General features: G+C 38.6%; 1 protein-coding gene across 2 annotated transcripts in view; it reads right to left on the bottom strand.

Annotated features, from left to right (window-relative positions):
- The window catches only part of Spata6 (spermatogenesis associated 6), a 101,080-nt gene that overhangs the window by 62,729 nt on the left and 11,939 nt on the right, over window positions 1-26,412 (bottom strand). For both annotated transcript variants that reach the window (XM_036180024.1, XM_036180025.1), the window contains exons 2-3: window positions 15,045-15,182; window positions 13,809-13,857 (exon numbers count right to left, since the gene is read on the bottom strand). In XM_036180024.1, coding sequence (XP_036035917.1) covers window positions 13,809-13,857; window positions 15,045-15,182 — 187 coding nt within the window. The remainder of the gene's footprint in view (window positions 1-13,808; window positions 13,858-15,044; window positions 15,183-26,412) is intronic.

The raw sequence follows: 26,412 nt of genomic DNA, 5'->3' as shown, positions 1-26,412 counted from the left end.
GAAAATAGAATACAGATATTCTACATATAGAAATATACAAAGCAGAACTGAAAGTCTCATACTTGCACATCCATGTTCATAGCAACATTATTCACAATATTTAAAAGGTACCCATCAACGGAGAAAGACGCATTTTATAAACATATAATGGAATATTACTCATCCTTAAGAGGAAGAAACTTCTGACATTCTGTTACATGAACCATGAAGGTATCCCATGTGAAATAAGCCAGTCCAAAAGAAAAAAAAATACCAATTTCCATTGACAAAAGATTTTTTTCATGATCACAAAAACAAAGTAGAATTGGCAGAGAAGTGGAATAAACTTACTGTTTCATGCTGCAGTTTTGAAAGACAAATTAGGGAGTTAGAGAAATGTATGGCGGTGATTGTCACACAAAATTATAAATGCATTTAATACAACTAAACCGTACACTTAAGATGATTAAGGTGGTAAATTTTATGTTATGTATATTTTAATACAATTAAAAATACTTTGGGGAGAAAGATATTTAATTATTAAAGGAAAGTTTTATATAGAACTGATCGACTGGAAGCCAACAGTAACTTAATGTAAACATATCTCTTGGAACATGCAGCACAATTAGTCTCATTTTATGGCCACCCTTTACTGTATAACTAAGAACTATGTTCCTCCTTCCTCTAAAAATTCTCATTTACACATGCATTGTTAGTGTGAGTCACACATTAAACATACTACAATACCCCAGAAATTCTAGTCACGTACAGTAAACAAAAAACCTTCAGAAAGTACATCAAGCAGAAGTGTCAGAATCCTGTTAGCCTCTGCTCCTCGACACAAACCACTATGCCTAATTCTAAATGCCTACCTCCAGGCTCTCCATTTTTAGAATGTACCTGTGGACTTAAAATACATAACCTGAGTCCCACAAGCTCTCCTGGGGATTTACGCAGGAACACTCCCATTCACAGACTTTGAAGGATTTATTCTCAGCCCTTAAATCCTCACCTGAAATCACGTTCAAGATCCCAGATACCTGGTAAGTATTAGTTCCTATAAACTGAGAAATACCAGCTCTAAGGAGCATGCACTCTTCTGGACAGGCAACAACTCAATGAGAAAACCTAGTAATCTACTGAAATGTAAATATAAAGCTTGTCTTCTCTTTATAAAATGTTGGATGGACTAAAACTGAAACAGATCATCTATTTTAAATTCTCAAACACAAAATATGCTCCTGAAGAAAGAATCACAGCCCCACAGATAGATCAGTAAGATAGTTATAGGAGTCATAAAGTAGTGAGGAGGGCTGCTATGTTTATATTATATTTAATACCTTGGGTATCAAATATCTGGTATGTTTTGAATACAGCTATATTCACTAGAGTCACAGGGTGAATAAAAGAGGAAAAGTTACTGTCATTTTATTGAGAGAATAAATATGTATTAGTGCTAAAGAGAAACTGTTCATTGTCTTTTGTTTTACAGTAGTGTCTTTTTTTTACATCTTTTGCTTTGGCATTAATATTAACAACATATTTGTGTTAGCTTTCCATTGCTGTAACAAATAACTGAGGCAATTAACTTACAAAGATATAAAGAGACAGGCTTTATTTGGGTTCTTAATTCTGGAAGTTCCAGCCCAAGATCAGCAGCCTCATTAACTTGGACATCTGTAGAAGGGTGTGCATCTGCATCATGGTAGAGAAAAAACAATGGCCTCCTGAGCTGAGAAGCCCATACCCCTAATGACCTAAGGACTTTAAACAGGACCCTCCTTCTAAACTACCCACACCTTCTCCTGCCAATAGTGCTGGAAATTGAGCCTTTAACACAGACCTCCTGGGGAAGCACTTGGTGTTTTAAGGGGCAGACTATTTCAATAACTTTTCACTCTTAAAATATCCTAGTATAGAAGAATTGCCTCCAAAGGTATCCTACTTAGGGTTACTATGCTGTGATAAAACACCATGGCCAAAGCAACTTGGGGAGGAAAGGGTTTATTTGGCTTACATGTCCACACCATGTTCATCATGGAAGGAAGTCAGAAGATGAACTCAAGCAGGAGAGGAACTGGAGGCAGGAGCTAATGCAGAGGCCATGGAGGATGGCTGCTTACTGGCTTGTATAGTGATATTTTATTTGTATTGAAATGTGATTTTATTTGTATGTCAATAAAGTTGCCTTGAGGTCAGAGCAAGCCAGAGCAGAAGCCGAGCAGTAGTGGGGCACGCCTTTAATCCCAGCACTTGGGAGGCAGAGCTAGGCGGATCTCTGTGTGTTCAAGGACACAGCCAGCATGGCAGACACACGCCTTTAATCTCAATACCAACCATAGACTACCTGGAGGTCTGTACAAACAGGTAGTGACAAGGAGGTCATGTGGCTGGGTTTACAACCAATGAGAAAACAGAACAGAAAGTCTTTAAATAGACAGGATGCACAGAAGTAGGTCTGGCGGAGAGGAGGAACCGCAGAAGCAGTGAAGGGTAAGGTTTTCTGCTTTTGCTCTGACCTCGTGGTTTTTAACTCTGCAATCGCTTCTGTGTTTCTTATTTAACAAGCAGGATACATCTACAGGCTTGCTCATCATGGCTTACCCAGCTTGCTTTTTTATAGAACCTAGGACCACCAGCCACCAACCCACAATGGGCTGGGCCTTCCACCATCCATCACAAATTAAGAAAATTCCTGACAGGCTTGGCTATAGCCAGATCTTATAGAGGTATTTTCATAATTGAGGTTCCCTCCTCTGCAGTGACCCTAGCTTGCCTTAAGTTGACATCAAACTAGCCAACACAAAAGGTCATAGAGCAAAGACTTCAGGACTGACAAGTGTGCGGGCTCCTTACATAGGCTAGGAAAGGCCTGTCATTACAATAACAATTTGAGCAGTAACCAGAAACCAGTGCAAATAAATTTCAGGTGGTACAATTGCCCTAGCCATGTGTCTGTGCCTTTATGCGCATGGGCCTGTGTACCTGTGTCTGTGTGTAGAAATGAATCTGTACCTTTCAGAAAGAAAAGATGAAGAGTAGATGGCTATGAAAGAATTTAAAAACAAGTTGATGTATTGTGTCCACCAAACTGCCTTCTAATATTTATGTTCATGTCTAGATTAGTGCCACTCTCAGCTTTGGTCAAAGAATCTTCTTTGTACAATGGGTGAAGGTTACCACAGAAACTTCTAGCTGCTCAAAGTGATGAGAATCAGAGTCTATGACCACAGCAAGACTGCTTTCCCCTCAGCAGTCTACCTAGTAACTTCCAGCAATATGAAATTTAGCAGGGAAGAAGATTTCAGCTTAGTTCCAACTTGATGTCCCCATATCTTATATCAGGGTGTGTGGTATCTTCAACAACAGGGTCTTAGCAACTTGTTCTTGTGGATAACCCAGACAAATGGCAAGTGCCTGTGTTGTTTGGTGGACTTAGAGCCTTCCTGACCAATAGCTCACAGAGGTACCCTACTCCAGGGATTTTTGTTTAATAACCTGTAACTTTCAGGAGCCAGGATATCATCCTTATAATCCTTTCAGAACCATGCACCCGTTTATATTCTATCTGTCTGTCTGTCTGTCTGTCTGTCTATGTATCTATCTCTTACCCTCCCTCTAAACCCCCTCTTTTCTTCTCTCCTTCTCTAGCTTACAGAGTAGTTGGTTTCCACGCGGCTTTTTCTTACACTGTTTTTAGGGTCACTCCTCTCTTTCTCCCTTCTCAACTTCCTCATTCCTCCCTACCCCATCCAATGGTCTTCCCCTCGTGTTTTCCTTCTCTGTTTTCATATCACCTATGTTTGCTGCTATCCCCTCTCACTTGTCTTGATTCTTGGCTGCTTTCCTTGACCTCAAATTTTCCCATCTACCTTTTACCTCTAGGCTTTTCCCATTCTCTAACTTCTGTAATCATTTTTTTTTTCTTTTTTGGTTTTTCGAGACAGGGTTTCTCTGTGTAGCTTTGCGCCTTTCCTGGAACTCACTCTGTAGACCATGCTGGCCTTGAACTCACAGAGATCTGCCTGGCTCTGCCTCCCAAATGCTGGGATTAAAGGTGTGTGCCACCACTGCCCAGCTGTAAATCTTACTCTTACTCCTACTCCATGGCTGGCTTGTGGCTGATCCCTGATGTCCTCCTCCTTCCTCTCTAGCCTCTTGATATTTTTTCCTTCCAGGTGTGTGTGTGTGTGTGTGTGTGTGTGTGTGTGTGTGTGTGTACACACTCTGTGCCTGCCAGCCCCGCCTATCTTTCTCCTGCCTCACTATTGGCCATTCAGATCTTTATTAAACCATCAGGCACAGTAACACAGCTTCAGAGAGTTAAACAAATGCAACATAAATAATAGTAGCACACCTTAAAATAATATTCTACAACAGAACACCGCAGAAGAGACTAGGTGGCAATAATATAAGAGCCAGGAGATATAGAGAAGGGTTGTAAGACTGTATATTAGTGGCATGATACAATGAATGCAATCATGATTTAATAGAAGCTGCAACTGCCACCAATGGGCATGCACAAGACTGAACCTGTCAACAGTCAATCATGGATTGAGGAGGGGCTCATGGGGCCCTACCACTCTCTGATGAACTATTGGCTCCTAAAGGATTAAGCTGTCTTCAGTTACAAACCCACTGATAACCCCACCAGTCTCCAACAAGTTTCAAACTCATAGTCACATAGATGAGCCTGATTAAACTCAGTGAGCTACAAAGCAAAACATATTAAGATTAATGGGAGAAAAGGCCATGTATGGAGGAAGAGGAGACAAAATGAATTGGGGTGACTCTGACAGAGTGTGGAATAACTGTAATTAGAATGCACTACATACATCAGTATTTTCCTAAAGCCGAAAGTGATTTTTTGGTCTCTGGAAACTCCCCCAAGGAGCAAATGGAGTATGAAATGAAAACGGTTGGTTGTTAGTGCTAAATAAAACCAATATAATAACAGTACAGTAACAATACATCACTATCAATGATAACAAAGGATTTTTAATTCCTATGTCTAAGGACTACTGGAATCTCTTGATCTAAGTCAGTAAATCTGCCCATTTATCTGATAGCCTGTGAAAGGGCTTAGGAACCCCTTCAGCTCAATTCTCAACTTGATTTTGGATAATATATTCTTAGTTAATGGACTTTGGATTTCAGATTAGCAAGCACACATTAGTTTTGCATTCTTAGACAATTGGGAATGATATGTGTTGGCACTCTATTCGGCCATGTGAACATGGGACAGAGAAGCCTAAAAATGAGGTGGACTAAAGTCTGATGCCATAGCCGATTTTATTCAGGGCACCAGACAATTTATATTCTAAGGGTTAAGCAAGGTCATGTGAGCAAAGTGCACTTGAGTTCAAGTTGTATACGATCACAAAGGCAAAGTCATATGAGTTGAGGATGTATACAGTCATGAGGACAACTTGTGCTTGAAATATCATTTAGAATAATAATGGGTAAGATAGTGGGTAATCTAAAGTAAACCCACTCCTATTTACTACTCTGGGAGGGGCACCAAAGTGCATTCCAAGAACAAATTCATGTTATGGAGAGACAGAGGTTACAAAACTCTTGTCTTATTTACTTGGAGTTTTCTCCCAAGCACTCAGAAATATCCCACAGCTTCAATATGTAACTCACCATCCCAATAATAAAATGAGTAGGTGGAAATTCTGGGATATCCCACATTAGTCCAGCAACTTGACTCATTTGCAATGCTTGTCTTTGCTAGGAAGTTCAATTTTATATTTTATTGAAGTGAACAGTTGCTGTCACTTCTCTTATGATGCTATGTTGAAGCTTAAAGGCTGGATACAATGAAAGCTCACTGTAGAGATAGGAGTTGGCTGTCCCCACAGTGCCCATCCTATCTTCTTCCATTCATTAGAGATCTTTGTAATCTTAGATCTTAGAAATGTAAAGTATATATAGCTAATCCAACAGCAAATTACATCCCCCTTCATATTTTTGACTATGTCTCACAACATGAGGTAAAATATGAAATTCAGACCATATACTTATTCTTTAAAATGATGGCAACTTTCCCAACACAAAGAAGCCAAGATTCAGGAAGATATATGACATTACAAAAGGGGAAAATAACTACATTAGTCTCAAAATAAATGTATCCGTCTAATTCTGATCACAAGAGATCAGGCCAAGTTTAATATAAAAAACAAAACAGCAACAAAAACCTATTAACTCTAACAAAGTACTTAAGTAATAAGAGGGACTATATAGCTAGAAGCTTTTCTGTGTCCCACTCAGCCCACAGCAGCTTATAAAATAATCACTCAGAGGCTTAATAATAATTAGAAACTGGTCTATGGCTCAGGCTTCTTGCTAGCTAGCTCTTTCATCTTAAATTAACCCATTTCTATTAATCTATATTTTGCCACATGGCTGTGGTATTACTGGTCTGTTGGCATCTTGTTCCTCGAGTGGCTGGGTTGTGCTTGCTCTGACTCCACCCTCTTTTTCCTGTATCTCTCTTAGATTTCCTGCCTGGCTCTTATCCTGCCTTACCATAAGCCAAAACAGCGTCGTTATTATCCAATAGTAACAATATGTATTCACAAAGTACAAAAAGACCATCCCACAACAGAACTGCCTAAGAAGACATAAAGATAACTTAAAAGAATATGGTAATAACAGATGAGATGCAGACAGTAATCCTAAGGGCTCAGACAAATCATCCAAAGAAAGCTTCCCCAAACCCTCCACCCCACTGATGGTATCTAGATGCTGTGGAGTGGGTATCACCTTGGGCCATCTAGGTAAAGTATACTGAAATCTGCCCTCTGAAATTTATTAGAAGTCCTCTTCTACAGTACCAAGAAGACAACTCACAGGGAGTTTCTTCTCCAGCAGCAATTAACTGAAAACGATATCCAGCAAAGACTGTTGGGATAAGCAGTGGTTGGTTACTGTATGCTGAAATTACTGGTCACTGAGAAATACAAGGGCCACAGAAGCTTGCTTCTGAAGAAAATATCTAGTGAGTTCACCACACTTGGAATTAATACTTTCCCTGCAGTATTTCTCCAGGGCCTTCTAATGAACACATCAAAAAGGGTTCAAATTAATTTCTACAGAATAAAGAAAAGGATTGAATTTAGTGCTGAGGGGCAATAAATTGACAATCAGCATGTTACAATGACACAAAACATACCACAGACTTGGAATACCAAAAGTTGGCAGAGACATAACATACTTAGTAAGGAAAAATCAAAGATTGTCATGAATACAGTTAGGCCTTCACATAACTATTGCTAAGTCTTCAAAGAACTAAGCCTCTTCTCCCACTCCAAAAAAAAAAAAAAAAATCTAAAATAAAGTCAGAATATAGGAGACCTGAACACTACTGGCTTACCTGAACTAAAATGTAGAAATATAACCAAGTGTCACATAAAAATGCTCCTATTGATAACAAACTTCATATAAGCTAGTGTGATATCACTGATACTACACAGGATTATAGACAGCTAAAATACTTCTATCTCAGTATTGTTTACTATGATTTTCTGTGTTTAGATAGGTTTAGATGTAAATATTTACCATGGCTCTACAGTTGCCTGAATATTTAGAACAATGAAATACTATATCAGTCTGTGGCCTATGGGTCTACTGGACAGGCTATGCCCTCTAGCACTTTGCAGCAAGTTATTCTCCCCAGGTCTGTGTAAGCACACTTTATAATGTATGCAAAATGATGAACTCGCCTATGGAAATTCATATGCTCTGATTCCTTCAGAAGACACAGGAGAAGCCACACTGGTGTACTGACCTCTCAGTGTATCCTCTGCAACTGAGTGTCTTCCAGATCTAACACCTCAAGCAGCATGTGAGATGCCATTCCCAATCATCCACCACTGCAACCTGACTGCCAACAAAGAACATCTTCCCCAATTAAAGTTGATCTCTTCTACCCACAACTTGGAGAATGAACCCCTACTAGCAGTCACTGTTGTTTTTAAATGCAAAACTAAAAAAAAAAAATAAAAAGAAAAAAAGATGAACTCTCCTAACACATTTTTTTCAGAATATCTCTCTGCTGTGAGTGATGTGTGACTTCAGATTGACACATCTCATTAAATGTCAGCAAATACACTTGGTTTCAAATATTTAGGGAACAATTTTTCCATTTTTCTTTTTTTTTCCAGAGCTGAGGACTGAACCCAGGGCCTTACCCTTGCTACTTCTAATAACGGGGTGGGCAGCAAAACCTGGAGCCAACATCACATATTATGGAAGACTTAATGTTTCCTCCAGCATCAGAAAGAAGAAAAGACCTTTTGCTTCCATGTCACCACTGTGCTGGACATAGAGGGGTAGAAACAACATCATAATACTAGAAATTAAAATGTAAGACTATGTTCAGACAAAAAAAATTCAGCCTATAAAAATTCATCGACAAAAATATTAAAGAAGATAGAAAAAACTTAACTGAACCAAAACACAAGTTTAGGAGGCATGGGGTTGAAAGTACATAAATTCTAATTTCTATAGAATTGAAAATAAATCTAATGAGACAATTTTACTTATGCTAGCTTCAAACTGAATAAAATATTCGGAAGTAATTTTAACAATACAAGACCTGAAAACTCAAAAATATTGCAGCTATTAATTAATCTGCAAACATGTATCAAGTTAATAGATTAGGCTCTTGATACTTTGATACTTTGAACAAGGAAGTTCACCAAAAATGCACCTGTTGAGGAAGCACTACTCTACCAACACTCCTCCTTCCTACTTCCCAGTCAGCTCCATGTCAAATTGTCAAGCTAACACTATGATTCACAGAGTATGCAAAGGACACAGAAATTGTCAAAATGAAGTTGAAAGACTTACACAGTCTAGCTTCAAAGTTTCTATAAAACTAAAGAGAGTAAGACAGTAATACTTAAGGATCAATATGTAGATGAATGGAACAGACCAAAGGAACCTTCACATAACAGCCAGCTGGCTTTTAAGTAAGCAACAAAGGACAGTTTGATGAAGGAAAGGATCATCATATAACCAATGAGACAATTGGATAGTCAACCATAGAAAGAAAGAAAGTGTCGTTGGGAAAAGTGGGGGAGGTTGGGAGCTATACTCTGACTTCCTCATTACCATATCTAAAATTAACTCAGAATGTATTAATATCTCTAAAATACAAAACTAAACTATGAAATTTAAATAGGACAGGAAAAAAATTGGTGTGACTCTGAGTTGACCAAAATTTCATAGACACAATAACCAAAAGAATAAACCATAAAAGAAAAAACTGACACCAAAGACTTAATTCCTCAAAAGACATCATTATGATAATGGAAAAAAATCATAGACTAGAAAAAATATTTACAAATTGTCCATTTGATACGTTAAAAATTAAAATCTATATAATTTAATATTAAAGCAAACAACAGAATTCAAAAACAGGCAAAATATTTGAATAAGTATTTTATAGGGAAAATATGAATTGCTAATAAGCATACAGAATGATGTTCAAAATCATTATTTTGAGAGTGCAAATTTGAAATACAATGAGATTCATCTATATACCCACCAAAGTAACTACATATAAAAAGACCAACAATATCGAGTCTTGGGGACTATATGGCAAAGCAAACCTTCATGAACTCAAAGGAGTGTAAAATGGTGTAATAAAATTTAAAAACATGTTGACTGCACATTCAAATTTTAAACATATACTTAGCCTACAAACCAGCAGATACTAATAGATTCATTGTCTATTTACAATAGCCAAACAATCCAAATGCTCATTATAATAGAATGTTATTTGTCAATAAGAAAGAATGAATGTCTTTATATGGAAAATATGAATGAGCCTCAAAAACAATATTCTAAATTAAGAAGCTAGAGAGCAAAGAAATGAGGCAAGGCAAGTCTACAGATAGAAACAGATGAGAGTTCCTGAGAAGTGGAGGCAGACACAGTGGTTTGTTGAAGGATATTTGAGCAAATTGTGTAAAGATGTGCCTCTGTTTTACCTTGCCTTCCTAAGGCACCTAATTGGTTTAATAATGGCCAAAAGCTAGGCAAGGAGAGAAAAGGTGGGACTTCCAGGGAGAGAGAGGAGCTCTGGGAAGAAAGGTGAGAGATGCCAGTGAGGCACGGAGGAAGGTAGACATACATTCTGGAGGAAAGGTAAGGAGCCACGTGGCAGAACACAGGTTAATAGGAGCAGGTTAATTTAAGGGGCTGGGGGCTAAGAAAGTTCAACTGCAGGGGTTGAATAAATATAGTTCATGGGATGTTTGAGGGTGACAGAAATATACTAAATTGGATAGTGGTGATGTCTCACACTTGCATAAGCATTCTGAAAACTGCTTAATTACAAGGAATGAACTTTATGATATATAAGTTTTGCTGAAACTATTTAACAAGAAAAAAACAGAAGATACTGTACAGATTTTCCCTGCCTCTTCTATAGGACTGTATTTCAGAAGAGCTAAACCACTAATAATACAAAATTATAGGAGTCCCAGGTAGAGAGTGCTTCTAGGTGTTGGAGGTGTATATCTATTTCTCCTCCTTTTTCATTATTTTTGTTTTTTACTCTTTTTTGGGGGAAGTGCCTATTTGCTTAAAGGCTTAGAGTTGGATGGCTGGGAAAGTGGGGAGGTGGGGAGGATCTGGAAGGAGTTGGAGGAGGGGAAACTGTGAACAGAATATATTGTATGAAAAAAAATATTTTCAATTAAAACAATAAAAATAAAGAAAAATTATACAGTCTGGGGAGGTGGTTCACCAGGCAAAGCACTTCCAACACAAACTAAAGACCAGAGTTCAGTTCCCTGGACACCAGGAAACACCTTTGGGAACGATGGTGCCTACCTGTAATCCCAGCACACAGAAGGCAGAGACATGGGCTCTCCAGAACAAGCTGGCTGGCAGATTAGCCTTAAATGCAAGCTCCAGGTTCAGTGAAGGGAGGGACCCTTCTCAATATATAAGGTAGAGAATGGTCTAGGAGGACACCAGACATCCACTTTGACCTACACACACACACACACACACACACACACACACACACACACCCCACATACAAAAAATTCCAGTTAAAAAATACAAGAGAATGACAGTACTATAAGAATAAAAAATTTGCAAATGCCTAATAAAAAGATGGTTCTCGGTGGATACTAAAGCTAGCAGATCAAAATCTGATTAGGAAGAAGTTATAATAAAGGTTTCAGGTTGGGGATTTAGCTCAGTGGTAGAGCATTTGCCTAGCAAGCACAAGGCCCTGGGTTCAATCCTCAGCTCAAAATAATAATAATAATAATAATAATAATAATAATAATAATAAAGAAGGTTTCAGGATGATGCTGCCTAGTGCCAAATGACCAATCTTCACATCACTATGAACAAGATATTCATGTCACTTGACATGATACAATAAGCACAAAAGACCAACTATCAAGGACCCTCGTCCTGAATCCAAAGACCTCCAGTTCTATTGTCAGCTTATATAATACAAGAGATAAGCAAGACAAACAGCATTGGTAAGGAAGCAATTAGCCAATATAAAAGATGACAGGACATTCTAAAGGACCTAGCTTATTATTCAAACAGAAAAGTGTGGGGACACCATTACAGATAAAAAGAAAAGAAATATATTGTTGGAAAATATTATCTTAAGGTAAGTTACTTTTCTTTATGTTGCATTTGTTTAACTCTGTGAAGCTGTGTTATTTTGCCCTTCTAAAACACCTGATGGTCTAATAAAGAACTGAATGGCCAATAGCAAGGCAGAAGAAAGGATAGGCAGGCAGGCAGAGAGAAGATATAGAAGGAGAAACCTGGGAGGAGAAGTGGGAAGAAGTAGCCAGAAAAGGAGGAGGACCCAGGGGCCAGCCACCCAGCTACACAGCCTGACATGGAGTAAGAGTAAAATTTATAGAAGTAAGAGAATGGGAAAATCCCAGAGGCAAAAGGTAGACAGGATAATTTAAGGAAAGCTGGCTAGAAACAAGCCAAGCTAAATGCCAGCATTTATAATTAAGTATAAGCCTCCATGTTTTATAATTAAGTTTACGCATCCATTTATTTGGGAGCTGGGTGGTGGACCCCCTAAAAGAGCAAAGAAAACACACACACACACACACACACACACACACACACACACACACACACACACTAAATAGCCACATCATGCCAGAGCTAAAGCCTGAGAAGATCCTCATTTTTAAAAGCTAACTTTAAAAAGACATTTGGGGGGGACAGATGAGGAAATGTTTGACTTTATTGAGGAACTGCTTGTTTTGTTAAGTGTGATAACAGCATAGTGGTTAGTTCTTTTATAGAGCCTCCATCTTTTATGCACCTGTAGTAAAATGATACAATATATAAAATATGCATTTAAACAACCCAACTATATTGCAAGTGGCCAGAAAGAATAAGAGATAAGATTAATGAAAGCTCAAAAATTATTGAAGCAAGGTGATAGGCACATGGGCATCACTCCCACTCAGTGTAGTTTTTATTTCCCATATGAGAAATCATTAGGGAACAAAGAAGACTGTGCAACAAGAAGGAAGACCAAAAGACAAGAAAATAGTGAAGACTGCTGTGGAAGCTACCTGAGAAGCAACATACGAAGCCGAACTATATGCCATAAGGACAGAACAAAGTGAAGTACAGAGATATGAGCAATGGAATACCAACACTTGAAGACATGGTAGACAGTAAAAAGTGGAATTTCACTGCATGAAGGGAGGCTCAACAGAAAAGAAACTGAGTCAGGAAAATCAGACACTTCAAATAACAATCATCAGTAATTAATAATCTGATAGCCCTAAAATTTCTAATCAAATAGTTGGGAAAACTGTTTCTCTCAATGAAAAAAAAATCTCAAAAGGAGAGAAATGGTCACTTTTAATGCTTGTTAAGATATGGTTTCCCAGATAATGAACAATATGTTCAGGAAATACTAAGTCAGGCAACAATTGCCACCGAGCTTATTTACCCTTATGGAAAATGCAATGTCAGGTCCTAGAACAGACATGAAATAGCAAGATAATGGCCCCAGATGCAAAGCATTGTCTGGATAAATCACTAGGTCATAATCCCATGAAAGCAAGTAGGCTGGCTTGTTTGTACCCTCTATCCTAAAATTTTAGCTTGCTGCCAGGTTCCATGTTTCTAAGTTGCTAGAGTGCTCCTGGGGTGGGGAGTTGGGGGGAAGAATGAGAGACACACCTGAGTGAAGTCCAGCACCACAGGCATTTTGAGATGCAAAGAGTAATCTGTGCTCTCTGTTCTCTTCTACTTTTAAGCATAAGTGTAAGCCTTCCATTCCATAACCAGAACCTTCCCAAGTTTACACCTAGCTGTCTGTGTAGCTTTTTCTAGCTGAGCCTTATGGGTGGGATGTACTGTCATCTAGAGCCTTGAAATGTAATTGATAACTCCTGAAGTAAAAGCACAGATATTTTCAGGCAGGCTACTCTGAGCTTCTTTGAGTCTCTTGACTTTCTTCACTCCTACATTAAACATTTTTGTTCACCTATCATGAAACTCGATTGGAACACTCCATACCATCTTGACCAAAAATATGTAATTCTAAGTTGGTCACAGACCACAACAGAAAGAGGAAAAGGTCTCGGTTTATCCACAGGAAAAAAAAAAAAAAAGATAAATTTTTTTCTATATTCAGGCTTATTTTAAAATTTTTTAAGTTATAAAAAAAAATATCAGTTCAATATTTTTGAAATCCTACTAGAACTTTTAAACTTTTACTTAAGCTCAAATCAAATATCACAAGCATGACACTTCAAAAATGCTTTTCAATTAGTAATTAAAAATTAAAAACTTACACTCAAGCTGTGCAACCACATCTCCAGGGTCTACTGCTTCGGGGAACACCTGCAGGAAGAGGGCATAGGCACAGCAGGGACAGGAAGAGGAAGCCAAAGAAGATGTAAGTAAGACTGTTTCCCAATCCCATCCCCAAGTCTTTTCCTTCCCAACCAAAGGAACATCTTGGTTTGTTGGGGGGGGGGGGGGGTTGTTTCATTTGGTTTGGGTTTAGTTTGGTTTGGTTTTGCATTTTGAGAGGAAGATTCACTTTGCAGCTCAATTTAGTCTCAATCCTTCTGCCAAAGTCCCTCAAATCCTGGAGTCACTGGAATAAATCACCATGCCAACCATCCAAACAAATCACCAATTTCTCTCTGCTTCTCATTATCTCACAAATACATTTCTACCATATGTACCTCCCTCTCCTGTATCACCCACTAGAATTCTTACCTGTGCTCCTCAGAATGATCTTATCAACCTTCTTAGTAATCCACCTTAGCACGCTAACTCCTCATAAGAAATCTTTGTGTTTGTTAGCTTTCTACTTAGAATTCTCTCCCCACAGACCTTCAAGTAACTCAACCAAGCTTTGATTAAATATTACTGCCTTTTTTGACACTGTTTAAAAAGTATTTCTCCCCGATATCTCCTCCTTCCTTTATTGTGCTTATGCATTTATTAAGCTCCAGGAAGAAATAGTTTTGCCTTGTGTATTATGTGCCACCAGTACCTACCATAACACCTACAGTGGGCTATTTTATTTTTGAAGAAAGCAAAGAAGAGGAAGGGAGGTAGAGGAAGAAGGAGGGAGGGAGGAGAGAAGACTAGAAGACGAGAAAAGTCTGGGAGGAAGGGGATATGGTTTAATTACCAATAGCAGCACTTTTAAGGAAAATGAAGAGAGAGACTAGGTGAACCAGAAAAGCATAAGATATTCCTAGGTAAAACTCAATATATGCTTACTCATTTGTGCCTTAGTTTGTAAAGAAGTTATTATTCAGCAGTCAAAATGCCATGCTTTGTATGAAGCCCTCTAAAATGTTTTAGAAACAGACTGAGTCACATCAAGAAAAGGCAATTGATTCAATGCATAATAAAAGGAATATTTTCAAAAGTCTAAACATGTTACAATTTTCATTTTTAATCAAACCAAAGCACATAGTCAGTAATAACAGTTTATGTTGAAGGATTTTATTCAAAACTGGAATCACTGATTTTTGTTTGTTAACACTTGATCTGATTTTCGAACTCACCTTTTCAAACACCATTCTGGCATTGAAGACCAGTGGAAAAGTGGCTGGGACACATTGTGTCTTCTTGTATTGGCCAAACACACAGATACTAAGATAGATGTCCTCCTTGTCTTTCAGCACCACTCCTGGACAAGTTACCTGAAAGCAATTAGATAAGTGGCTATAACTGCATTATAATTCACTGAGCTATCCCACTGATGTGGTAATAAACAGTCACTGCCCACCAGGACAGATGTTTTGGGTGCTCACAGAGTTCAGTGAGATGCCTTTATATTTCCTCCACTCTTAGAAACCAGTCATTTTCTATTTGGTTATTTGTGCCACAATTAAAACTCTATATATTGGATATGCCCTAGTAATTTAATAATTTTAAACAATCAGCCTTTGGCTCTCATTTTCTCCTTTATTCTGACAAAGTTATTCAATATCATTTAATCACAAAGGAGTAGTGCTCAGCAGAAATAAAGCATTATACCCAAGGACAGAAATAAAACTGCAGAAAAGCATGGCTCTATTTCCCATCACCCTGAAGAGTACTTGTATTGGCCCAACACACAGATACTAAGATAGATATCCATTCATCTTCTCATCAGAAGTGATAGGATAAAGTTTCAAAGCCCATTTTCTAGCCTAATCAAGCATATTTTAAATATTAAATTACATTTAACTATTCTTATTGTCTTGGCTACTTTTCTATTGCTGTGATAAAACACCATGAATAAGGCAACTTATAGAAAAAAAGAGTTTATTAGGGGCTTACAGTTTCAGAGGGTTAGAGTCCATGAGCATCATGATGGAGAGCAAGGCAGCTGGCAGACAGGCATGTCACTGGAGCAATAGCAGAGAGATTACATCTTGATCCACAAACATAAGGCAGAAAAAGCTAATTGGGAATGATTTGGCTTTTGAAACCTCAAATCTCAGCCCACTTATACACCTCTTCCAACATCACACCTCCTAATCCTTCTCAAACAGCTGCACTAACTTGAGACCAAGGATTCAAATGCATGAGCCAATGGGGGTCATTCTCACTTAAACCACCACACTCTTAAAACGGGCAGAATGTCTATATGGGAAACACTGAGTTTCTAAAATCACACAGCAGTCTCTTCAGTCCCTCACAAATTATAGTTTCACTGCTCACCTATATCACTAACAGGATATTAAAGTTGCTGAAAATTTGATTCCAACATAGTAATATTATGTAATACCCTACCCTCTAACAATATGCTCAAAATATAAGGAGCCAGTTTTAGTAACCCTAATACTCAAAACACTGAGGCAGGAGGGTCATAAGTTCAAGGACATCCTAGGCTACATAATGAGACCCTGTCTCAAGAAAGAATATTTTTACTTTCTTCTAAACATCAGTTTCTTACCCCACATTCTCCAACTGCCTACATAATAAAAATGGGATAGAAAGTAAGAAGCAGGCATTCTGCCCCTTACTCTTCCATTCCATTTCGTCTGCATTTACTTCTGCCACCCACTATGCCATATGTAACTGTCATCTCCTACCCAAAGCATCTTGACTCACTAGTTATGAAAATTCAATCTCATTCAAACATTTGGTGCTATCTTAATAGTACATACATACGATGTAAATCCTAACAGCACTGTGTAGTTCGCTTATAGTGAGACCATTATCTGTGTGTATCTAAGGAAGTGGCATGGATTTCTCATTTCTTTAATCTTGTTATAAATTCCCTGGGAACAGAGATTTTATATTCCTTATCATTTATACCAAAAACATGAACTTTCAGAATAAAAACTTTTAGCGATTATTTAGTACAACAACAGACATTTTACACATGAAAATATCAAAGTCCAAAGAAAGCTAAGGTGATTACCAACAATGTCACAAAGTAAATGAGATTCAGTCAGTACATTCACAGAACTTGGAAGATTACCAACAGTTCATTCATCCTAGTCACTGATACCATTCTTCTTAGAGTGAAACCCTAATGTTTGCCTTGTCAACACTGACTATGATATTAAAGAGGATTGAAACTTCATATTACCTGGTATACAGAAGTGGAGAATATTTTTGGGCCAGATATTTTTACTCAATTTTCTTCTCTACTACTCTATTTTTTACTTTTATCCTAATAATTCACAATCAAGTTTCTCAGCAAATTTCATTCTGTTAGCTTCATTTCCTAATCTGATACAAAACTAAATTTGTCACATTGTCCTCATTGGAGTCCCTTCCAATTTGTAGCAAACACAAAAATGGGAGCCAGCAAGAAGGCTCAGGGTAAAAAAAAGTCTGGTGACCTGAGTATGATCCAAAGTACAATCATCATAACCAAATTTTCAGTTCAGAAAAAAAGAAGAAAGAAAGAAAGAGACATTCAAGAGGACAAATCTTAAAAGCAAACAGAGAAAAATCTATCATGAAGCCAGAAAAAAAAGTAAAATGGCTTAAACTTTGAAAAAATAATCTAATAAACAAGAAAGCTGTTCTTCACAAAGGAAGGGATATAAGAGATTGCCAGATAAAAACAAGGAAAGGAATCCATCACAAGCAGAACTCTGGTACAGCAATATTAAAGTGATTCAGGTGGACATTAGCCAGGAACTCAAATCTGCATGAAAAAAATAGTTAGCTGAACTCTGTATTTTTTCTGTCATTTGAAAGACAATGGCAGGGCTGGGACAGCAGCTCAGCCACACAGCCATTGCCTACATATGTGAGGCCTGCTTTCAATCCCCAGGACTGTAGTTAAAGATTTCCTGCCTGGCCCACAGTCAGGACAAATCTCTCTTACCCGCCAGTCCCACAGTCGCTCAGACCCAACCAAGAAAGCACACAGAGACTTATATTGCTTACAAACTGTATGGCTGTGGCAGGCTTCTTGTTATCTACTTCTATCTTAAATTAACCCATTTCTGTTTATCTATACTTTGCCACATGGCTCATGGCTTACCAGTGTCTTTACATGTTGCTTCTCATGGCAGCAGCTGGCAGTGTCTCCTCCCAGCCTTCCTGTTCCCAGCCTTCTCCTCTTCCTTGTCCCGCCTACCCTATCCTTCCTGCCTGGCTACTGGCCAATCAGCACTTTATTTATTTTAACCAATCAGAGCAACACATTTGACATACAGAATATCCCACAGCATAGGACTGACAGGAACACAAACAAACAAACAAACAAACAAACAAAAGGTCATCTCAGAAAGTAACAGTTACAAAACTACTGCAAATCAGACTCCTTCATCATTTAAAGAAAAAGAGGACACAAAAGTTAGCAAGGGTTAGGGAAGAGAGTGGATCTGGGAGGAGCTAAGGGAAACCGGAAGTGTAGGGGGGAAATATGATTAAAATATATTGTATACGTATGAAATTTTCAAAGAAGTAAATTTTATATGTTCAAAGATGTAATTTTATGATAATAATATTATAAGGAAGGGAGGAAAACAGAACAAAATAGAAACAAAAATTTTAGTGTGTTGCTGAAATTAAATTGACATTAGTCCATAATATATTAATATAAATTAAGATAGCAATTATAAACCTCATATCAATTACTAACAAAAAGAAACTAAAATGAAACAATCAAAAAGTAATTGGCAAATTACAATTGACACCAGCTTGCAAAGGCAAACTTAGTCTTCATCAATACAGTCTGACAAAGTATACAAACAGCATTTAAGGTCAGGCCTTATGCCCAGCAGTAGATGGCTAGCACAAAACAAACTCAGTGTTATTTTTGAAGACTTTTTGTCCCACATTGCTTTGTCTTTTGCTTGTATATTATAGTTTCCAATTTAGTGTTTTTGTATGTTTTTTTTTCTTTGTATTTCTTGTAGGGATTTTTCTTGGGGGTGGTAGTATTTGTTTGATTTTTGCTTGTTTGTTTTCTTAAAAAGTAAGAGAAAGAAAAGGTACAGAATTGGATGGATGGAGAGGTGGGGAGGATCTGGAAAGATTTGGGGAAGGGAAAAGAATGATCAGAATATATTGTACAGATAAATTTTCAAAAAAAAATTCTGCTATACTCATAGATTGGTGCCTAGCCCAATTGTTATCAGAGAGGCTTCATCCAGCAACTGATGGAAGCAGACGCAGAGATCCACAGTCAAACATTAGTCTGAGCTTGGTAATCCTGCTGAAGTGAGGTGTAACAAATTGTTTTAAGATGTGTTACACTTATTTATGATGTGGAACAATTGTTTAACAATGCAGAGATGTATTTTATTCTTTTATGTTACATTTGTTTAACTCTGTAAAGCTGTGTCATTATGCCTGTCTAAAACACCTGATGATCTAATAAAGAGCTGAACTGCCAATAGCAAGGCAGGAGAAAGCATAGGCAGGGCTGGCAGGCAGAGAGAATAAATAGAAGGAGAAACCTGGAAGGAGAGAAGAAAGAGCAAGAGAACAAGGAGAGGACAACACCAGGGGCCAGCCACCCAGCCACCCCGCCACCCAGCCACCCAGCCACCCAGCCACCCGGCCACACAGCCACCCAGCCACCCAGCCACCCAACTACACAGCCACCCGGCTACACAGCCAGACACAGAGTGAGAAGGAAAGAAAAGGTATACAGAAATAGAGAAAGGTAAAAGCCCAGAGGCAGAAGATAGATGAGGATAATTTAAGAAAAATTAGCAAGAAACAAGCCAAGCTAAGACTGGGTATTTATATTAAGAATAAGCCTCTCTGTGTGATTTATTTGGGAGCTGGGTGGCAGACCTTCAAAAGAGTAAAAGAATAAAAAACAACCAACTACAGAGAGGCAGGAAGGACTGTAGGCACCAGAGGGTTAAGGACATCACAATAAAACCCACAGAAACAACTATCCTGAGCTTATAGGGACTCACAGAGACTGAACAGACAACCAGGGAGCCTGCATGGGACTGACTGAGACCCTCTGCAGATATGGGACAGTTGTGTAACTTGGTCCTCTTGTGGAACTTCTAACAGCAGGAACAGGAGCTGTCTCCAACTCTTACTAGCTTTGGGACCCTACTCCTCATACTGGGTTGACTTGCCCAGCCTTTATACAATGAGAAGTGTTTAGTCTTACTGCAACTTGATATGCCATGTTTTGTTGATATTCATGAGAGGCCTGCCCTTTACTGAACAGAAATGAAGATGGAGTAGATTGGGTGGGATGGGCAGAGTGGGAGTTGTGGAAGGGAGTGTGATATAGATATTATAGGATAAAGGGGTAAATTGCTAAACCTACTTTTAAAGAGTAACAACTTGTTTAAAATGTTTTACATTTTAAAATCCATACATTGGTATAGATTTTAGTCTATTGATACAAACTTAAAGTCAATTTTGTTATACTGTGTGTATATTTCTACTCTGTTTAAGGTATTATGTTTGTGCAGCTTATTTAAAATTGTAATAGATAATTAAAAAATAAATTAATAATTAGTCATCTATGATAATCATACTCGTAGCCATGTTAGTTAAGTCTTCTAGGTATACATAGATATATTTCAGATAGATAGGTAATCTTCAAAGACTTCAAATACAAAATATGACATTTAAAATATTTTAAAAATTTAGACTTTCTGGACAGTAAGACATGTCTGCTCCTGACAGCACCGATTTACTTCAGAGAGAAGGATGAACATCAAAAACACTCTATATAGAGTTTATCTTCACCTTGGCAAAAATAGCCATTTGGGCAAGAAACTGTTCTTGCCTGGACTTCTTGATCAACTGGACATGCAGGACCCATAGGAAGGTGACCACTTAACTTTGCTTGGTGAAATGGTCCTTCAGGTTCCTGCTTTGCAGAGGAATCTGCCAGACATTCTACAAGACACAGAGAAAAATAACTAAGAGACTCTAGCCCTATGGGCTGAAGACAGATGCCCCAACTTTACAAAGAAACATTGAATGACTGTCCAGGCTGCCAGCTGTCTCTGTCTATTGTCACAAGACTCCTGAAAGTTGCTTGTATCCTTCTTCCATTTCTCAGGTAATATTATATCCTTCTGAGGTCTTTGATGTAGTTAAAGCTAGATAGTTACAATTTTCCTCAGTTATGATAAAAGATATGAAACCTTATACTCACAAATATAAGATAGATAGGAGATCTTCTTTAATTTTGCCAAATAGACTAGTTATTACAAATAGACTAGATATTATAACTGTAATTCTTGCTTGATAACTGTTTTGTTATCTGTAATTTTACTATGTAAAGGTTAAAACCTTCCTTTCTGAAAAAAAGGAAAGGGGAAGTGCTGTGGGATGTTCTGTATGTCAAATGTGTTGCTCTGATTGGTTAATAAATAAAACACTGATTTACCAGTAGCCAGGCAGGAAGTATAGGTGGGACAAGCAGAGAAGAGAATTCTGGGAAGTAGAAGGCAGAGGCAGAGAGATACTTCGAGATGTAAGGTACCAGTAAGCCACAAGCCACATGGCAACTTATAGACTAATAAAAATGGGTTAATTTAAGATAGAAGAACTAGATAACAAGAAGCCTGCCATGGCCATACAATATGTAAGTAATATAAGTCTCTGTATTTTCTTGGTTGGGTCTGAACAACTGTGGGACTGGTGGTGAGAGAGAGTTGTCCTGACCCTGGGCCAGGCAGGACCAGAAAAACTCTAGCTACAGGAATGGAAGCAAAAAGTGGGATGTAAAATAAATAAATAGACAAAAAAATTTCAAACTAAATGGAACTAAGGGGAATCAGTTAAAATCATTTTAAACTGAATGTAAGCAAGCAGAATAAACTTATTAGACAAATATAAAAAAAATTCAAATGTTAGTTGTGAAGCTTATATCAACCACTCACAAAGATAAACTAAAATAAAACAATAAAAATGTTAGAACAAAAAGAAGAGGTTGTGGTGGTTTGAATGGAAATGCCCCCAAAAGGCTCATAGGGAGTGGAGGACTGTGACCTCTTGGAGGAAGTCTTTCACTGGGGGTGGGCCTTCCAGTTTCAAAGCTCAAGCCATGCCCAGTTATTTCCTCCCTTTCTGAAGCCTGCCAGATCCAGATGTAGAATTCTCAGCTACCTCTCCAGCACCATGTCTACCTGCATGCTGCAGTACTTCCCTCCATGACAATAATGGACAATCTCTGAAACTAAGCAAACGCCAACTAAATGCTTTCCTTTATAGGAGTTGTCATGGTTTTGGTGTCTCTTCACAGCAGTAGAACAAGACTAAGACAGAGTAAGACAGGGGCAATGATAAAGAGAAACAAAGTCCCAAGACACAGAGAACAAACAGCAAAATGACAGCAGTAAATCTGTCTACAATCATATTTAAAAATTCACTAAGCATACCTATCAAAAGTATATGCAGAATGAATTAAAAACTACTACCCAGCTTCATATTGTGGGAGGTGAACAAATGAAAACTGCTGGATTAAAACATGTCATGTTCCAAGGCTCTTCCCAACTGTAAGTACTGGAAGTCCTCAGAGAAAATTAACTCTGTTCACTTCGAAACATGGAAGATGTGAGCATCCTGCTTAATAAGAACCCACAGCCAGATCCACTTACAGAAACAGCCTCATGAATGAATATAAACCCAATAGTACAGCAATTTTAGTTTAAGAAGCACAAAGTAAAACTGAAGGAAGCAAATGCAAGCATATTCAGAAGCTTCAGAGAAAATCCTGGGGATTGAGGCAAGACACAGACACACCCTAGGCCCCTGACAGCACAGACTACCCACAGTTTCCCCACAGCATGTGAAATCCTCATCCCAACTCCAGGTATTTCTCTGTTTAGGATCTCCAGAGAGGGGCTGGAGAGCTGCCCAGTGGTGAAGGGTACACACTGATCTTCCAGTTCAGTTACCAGCACCCACTTCAAATGGCTCACAACCACCTCTAACTCCAGCTCCAGGAGATCCAAAGCCCTCTTCTGGCCTCCACAGGCACCCACACACATGCAGTGTGTGTACACACACACACACACACACACACACACACACACACACACACACACACTCAAATAAAAATAAAAACCCAAAAGATGCCAGGAGAACAGATTGGGGGCTAGAAAGTAATTATTTTCAAAATAATTTTTCAAAAGCCAACTGTATATGACGTCCATTCCACTTTGTTAATTCAATTCTATTTCTTCTGATTATGTGTACAAGACAGAGCGGGAAAGCTAGACACCAAAGTTTTACATATTGTAATGATGTGTAAGGTTTCTATTCAAGGAAATACATTCCAGTGGTAAGGAAGAAATGTGAGGAATGCAGCAAAATGGACAGATTTCAAAAGAATGGTGTTGAGTGAAAGAAACAAGGCATGAGAACTATAACTGGAATCAGATAACAGTAAACAAGTGCATTTTGTACTACAAGATATATTCTGTCACATGGAGCAATTTGATCTGAAGAAAATTAAAAGCCCTACACCTTCCTTCGGGCTGGGGTCCCATGATTTTCCTTTCTCTCCACCTCTGGCAGGACACAGACAATTTCAACAGACCTCTCTAGTCCACCTGAAGTTAAAACCATCAAGGAGAAGCATTGCCTATAGTCCCTTCTTGAGCTTATGTCAACTAATCTCAAATCACAGCAGGAGAGAATCGTGTCTGACACACACTAGACAGGCCTTATTTCACCACTGCCTTTTATCCCAGTCCTGCTATGATTTAAATCTAGGACAGCCCCCCACATGCTCATATTTTGAGTACGTGGTCCCCAGGTGTGGCAGTACTTTCAGAGGTCATGAAAGTCTGGGGGTGTGGGGCCAAGTTGCTGAATGCAGACCACTAGGGGCAAGCCTTTGAATATAGAGTCACTACTGGTTCTGGTCTAGCTCCCTGATCCTGGCCTGCCACTCTATGTGGAATCTACCACATGCTCCTGCTGCCATACCATCCCTATCATGATGGACTGATGTCCTTCTGAAGCCATGAGCCAAAATAAACTTTTGTCCCTCACAGTGTTTCTGTCAGGCATTTTGATCACTAAAATATAAGATCGTTGTCGATTGCTACTACTAAATTTGACCGTGTGGTTTCAAGGCTACAGGAATGGGTTTGCAATGAACTGTGGAAGAATTTAGAGCTGCAAGCTGGAGCAGCTCTGTAACACTGTGAGCAGAGCTTACCAGGCCATTCCAGGAAGAGTTTAGAGACCAGAATGCTGATTTAAAAAAAAAAAAAAAGCAGTAAAGATACTGCCCACAGGTATCAGATGGGCACAAACCTTCTATAGAGAACTGAGCAAGAAATTCTGCCCATTTCCTCGAGTTTTAAGTGAATCTGAACACAGAAGCACTTGAATTATTTTGTGGAGGACATTTCCAGACAGCATGGCTTCCAGGTTGTAGCATGGTTCTTACTGGGCTGCTTTAACCAGGTTTATAGTGACAACTCAGAGCAAAAACCAGAACAAAAACTATGTAAAATATATACAATCAGAAGTGTTGTATTTAATTGTAGACTATGTAGATTCAGATTCTGTAATTGTTAAAGAAGTTAGCACCTTAAATAGAAACCTAAGGCCTCTCCCACTGATAGGACAGGTGTCTGAAGGTAAGACACTTTACCTTGAAGCCCCAGTGTGTAAAACTGAAACTTGTTTGAAAAGACTTTCATTTGGAAAGATAATACCATCACAGGATATAACAATGCTGTTAGGAAAGAGGTTAGTTGTAAGAGGAGCAGACCTGCAGCCTCCCTGCCCAAGATGGGACATAAAAAACAACAGGTAGCAGTTTGTTACTGCATTATCCTCTGAGCATAACAGGCATCTTTATCAGAACAGCTGTGATTACTTCAAGAGAGCCTCAATATCAAGCTTGCTTACTGTTAAGTTCCTTCCTAGAAGAAAGGGGTGGGGTGGGTCACTGGACCTCATCTAAGATTCCAGATGCTTATGCCTAAACCTCCTGGCCAGCTACATGTTAATTTTGCCTTAATTGTGTGTGGACTGGTGGTCTTGGGAGGTGCTGGAGTACATAAACTGTGGGGAGTCAACTGAAGGGGTAACAGGTATGTAGCTATGGGAACACATTATCCATTGTGGGATGCGACTTCCTGATGGTGAGGCTGCTTTGGGGTCGCTACCCAATACTCAACCATTTCCCAAGTGGACTCTGGTGTTTATTTTGGAGCTTTGTAAGGAAGGGACAGGTGTTCGACTCTGTCTCTTAAGAGAAAGAATGCCTACAACAGGTAGTTACTCTGGCTTGGCCATAGAGTGCAGGAAGGTCACCTGAAACAAGATGTGAAAATAATGTGTAGCGATCTGTAAACGAATTTCTAAATGATCTTATTAAATAAAAAAACATGATTGGCCTGTGGGCACATCTGTGGGACATTTTCTTGATTACTAAATCTTGATTGATTTAGGAGGACTCCATCCACTGTATGTGGTGCTATCCCCAGGTGGACTGTATGAGAAAGCTGGTAGAGCAAGCCAAGGAGAGTAAGTCAGTAAAGCAGCATTCCTCAATGGTCCTGACTTTCAGGTTCCTGACTTGAATTCCTGCCTCAATTTCCTCAAAGATAGACTTTGATCTGGAAGTGCAAGATAAAATAGTTTCCTCCCCAGTTGTTTTTGGGCATGTTGTTTATCACAGCAACAGAAAACCAAACTAGAACACCTTGAAAATGTTAAAACTATGTATGGTGACTTGCATTTTGACTGAGCATAGTTTTCATTATGAGACCATGATGACCTTTAGATGGGATGTCATGATTTAGATCTAGACTATCCCCTATGGCTTCCCACTTTGAGCACTTTGTTTCCTGTTGAGACATGTGATGTTTTGGAAGACATTATAGAATCTGAGAGATAGGCCAGTGGGGAAGGCGTTTGAAGGCAAAGCACACCTCAAGCTCCCATCCAGCTTCCAGATCCAGTCTGCCACCATATGAGGAATCTTACTCCTCTGCCATGAACACTGCCATGCCTTTCCTGCCTGTCATGATGAACTGAAATTATGAGCCAAAGTAAGTATTTTCTTGCTTAAGTTGGTCCTGTCAAGTATTTTGGTCACAGCAACACAAAAGTAACTAATGTGAGTATCAGAAAGAGTCATTTACAATCCACTGTTCTATGAGCCAAACAGAATCTTCTCAAGGACTTGTATATTCTCCAATCCTACTGAGTTCTCATAATTTTCTATACCATTTCCCTGAACTTTCTATTCTCCCCCTTCCCTATGGTAAAACAGGACACATAAATTTCTAAATAATAATAAGCTGTAAATACTCACATTCCTTTGATACATTCCTCCTTTGTCCATTAAGAAAATTATATGACTTTAAAAGGTACTGTCTGTATTTAATCCTTCCTTATCCCCCTATATTTAGCCTTTCTTGTTCTCTTTTCTTCATGTTATCTTATACCCACATGTACATTTGTTCACATGTATACATATATGTAATTAGCTAAATTCTGCATAGTAGAGAGAAG

Source organism: Onychomys torridus, chromosome 2 (genome assembly GCF_903995425.1).
Source record: "Onychomys torridus chromosome 2, mOncTor1.1, whole genome shotgun sequence".
NCBI classification, from domain to species: domain Eukaryota; kingdom Metazoa; phylum Chordata; class Mammalia; order Rodentia; family Cricetidae; genus Onychomys; species Onychomys torridus.
The sequence above is the reverse complement of the archived record's forward strand: the minus strand, read 5'-3'. Positions and strand labels throughout refer to the sequence as shown.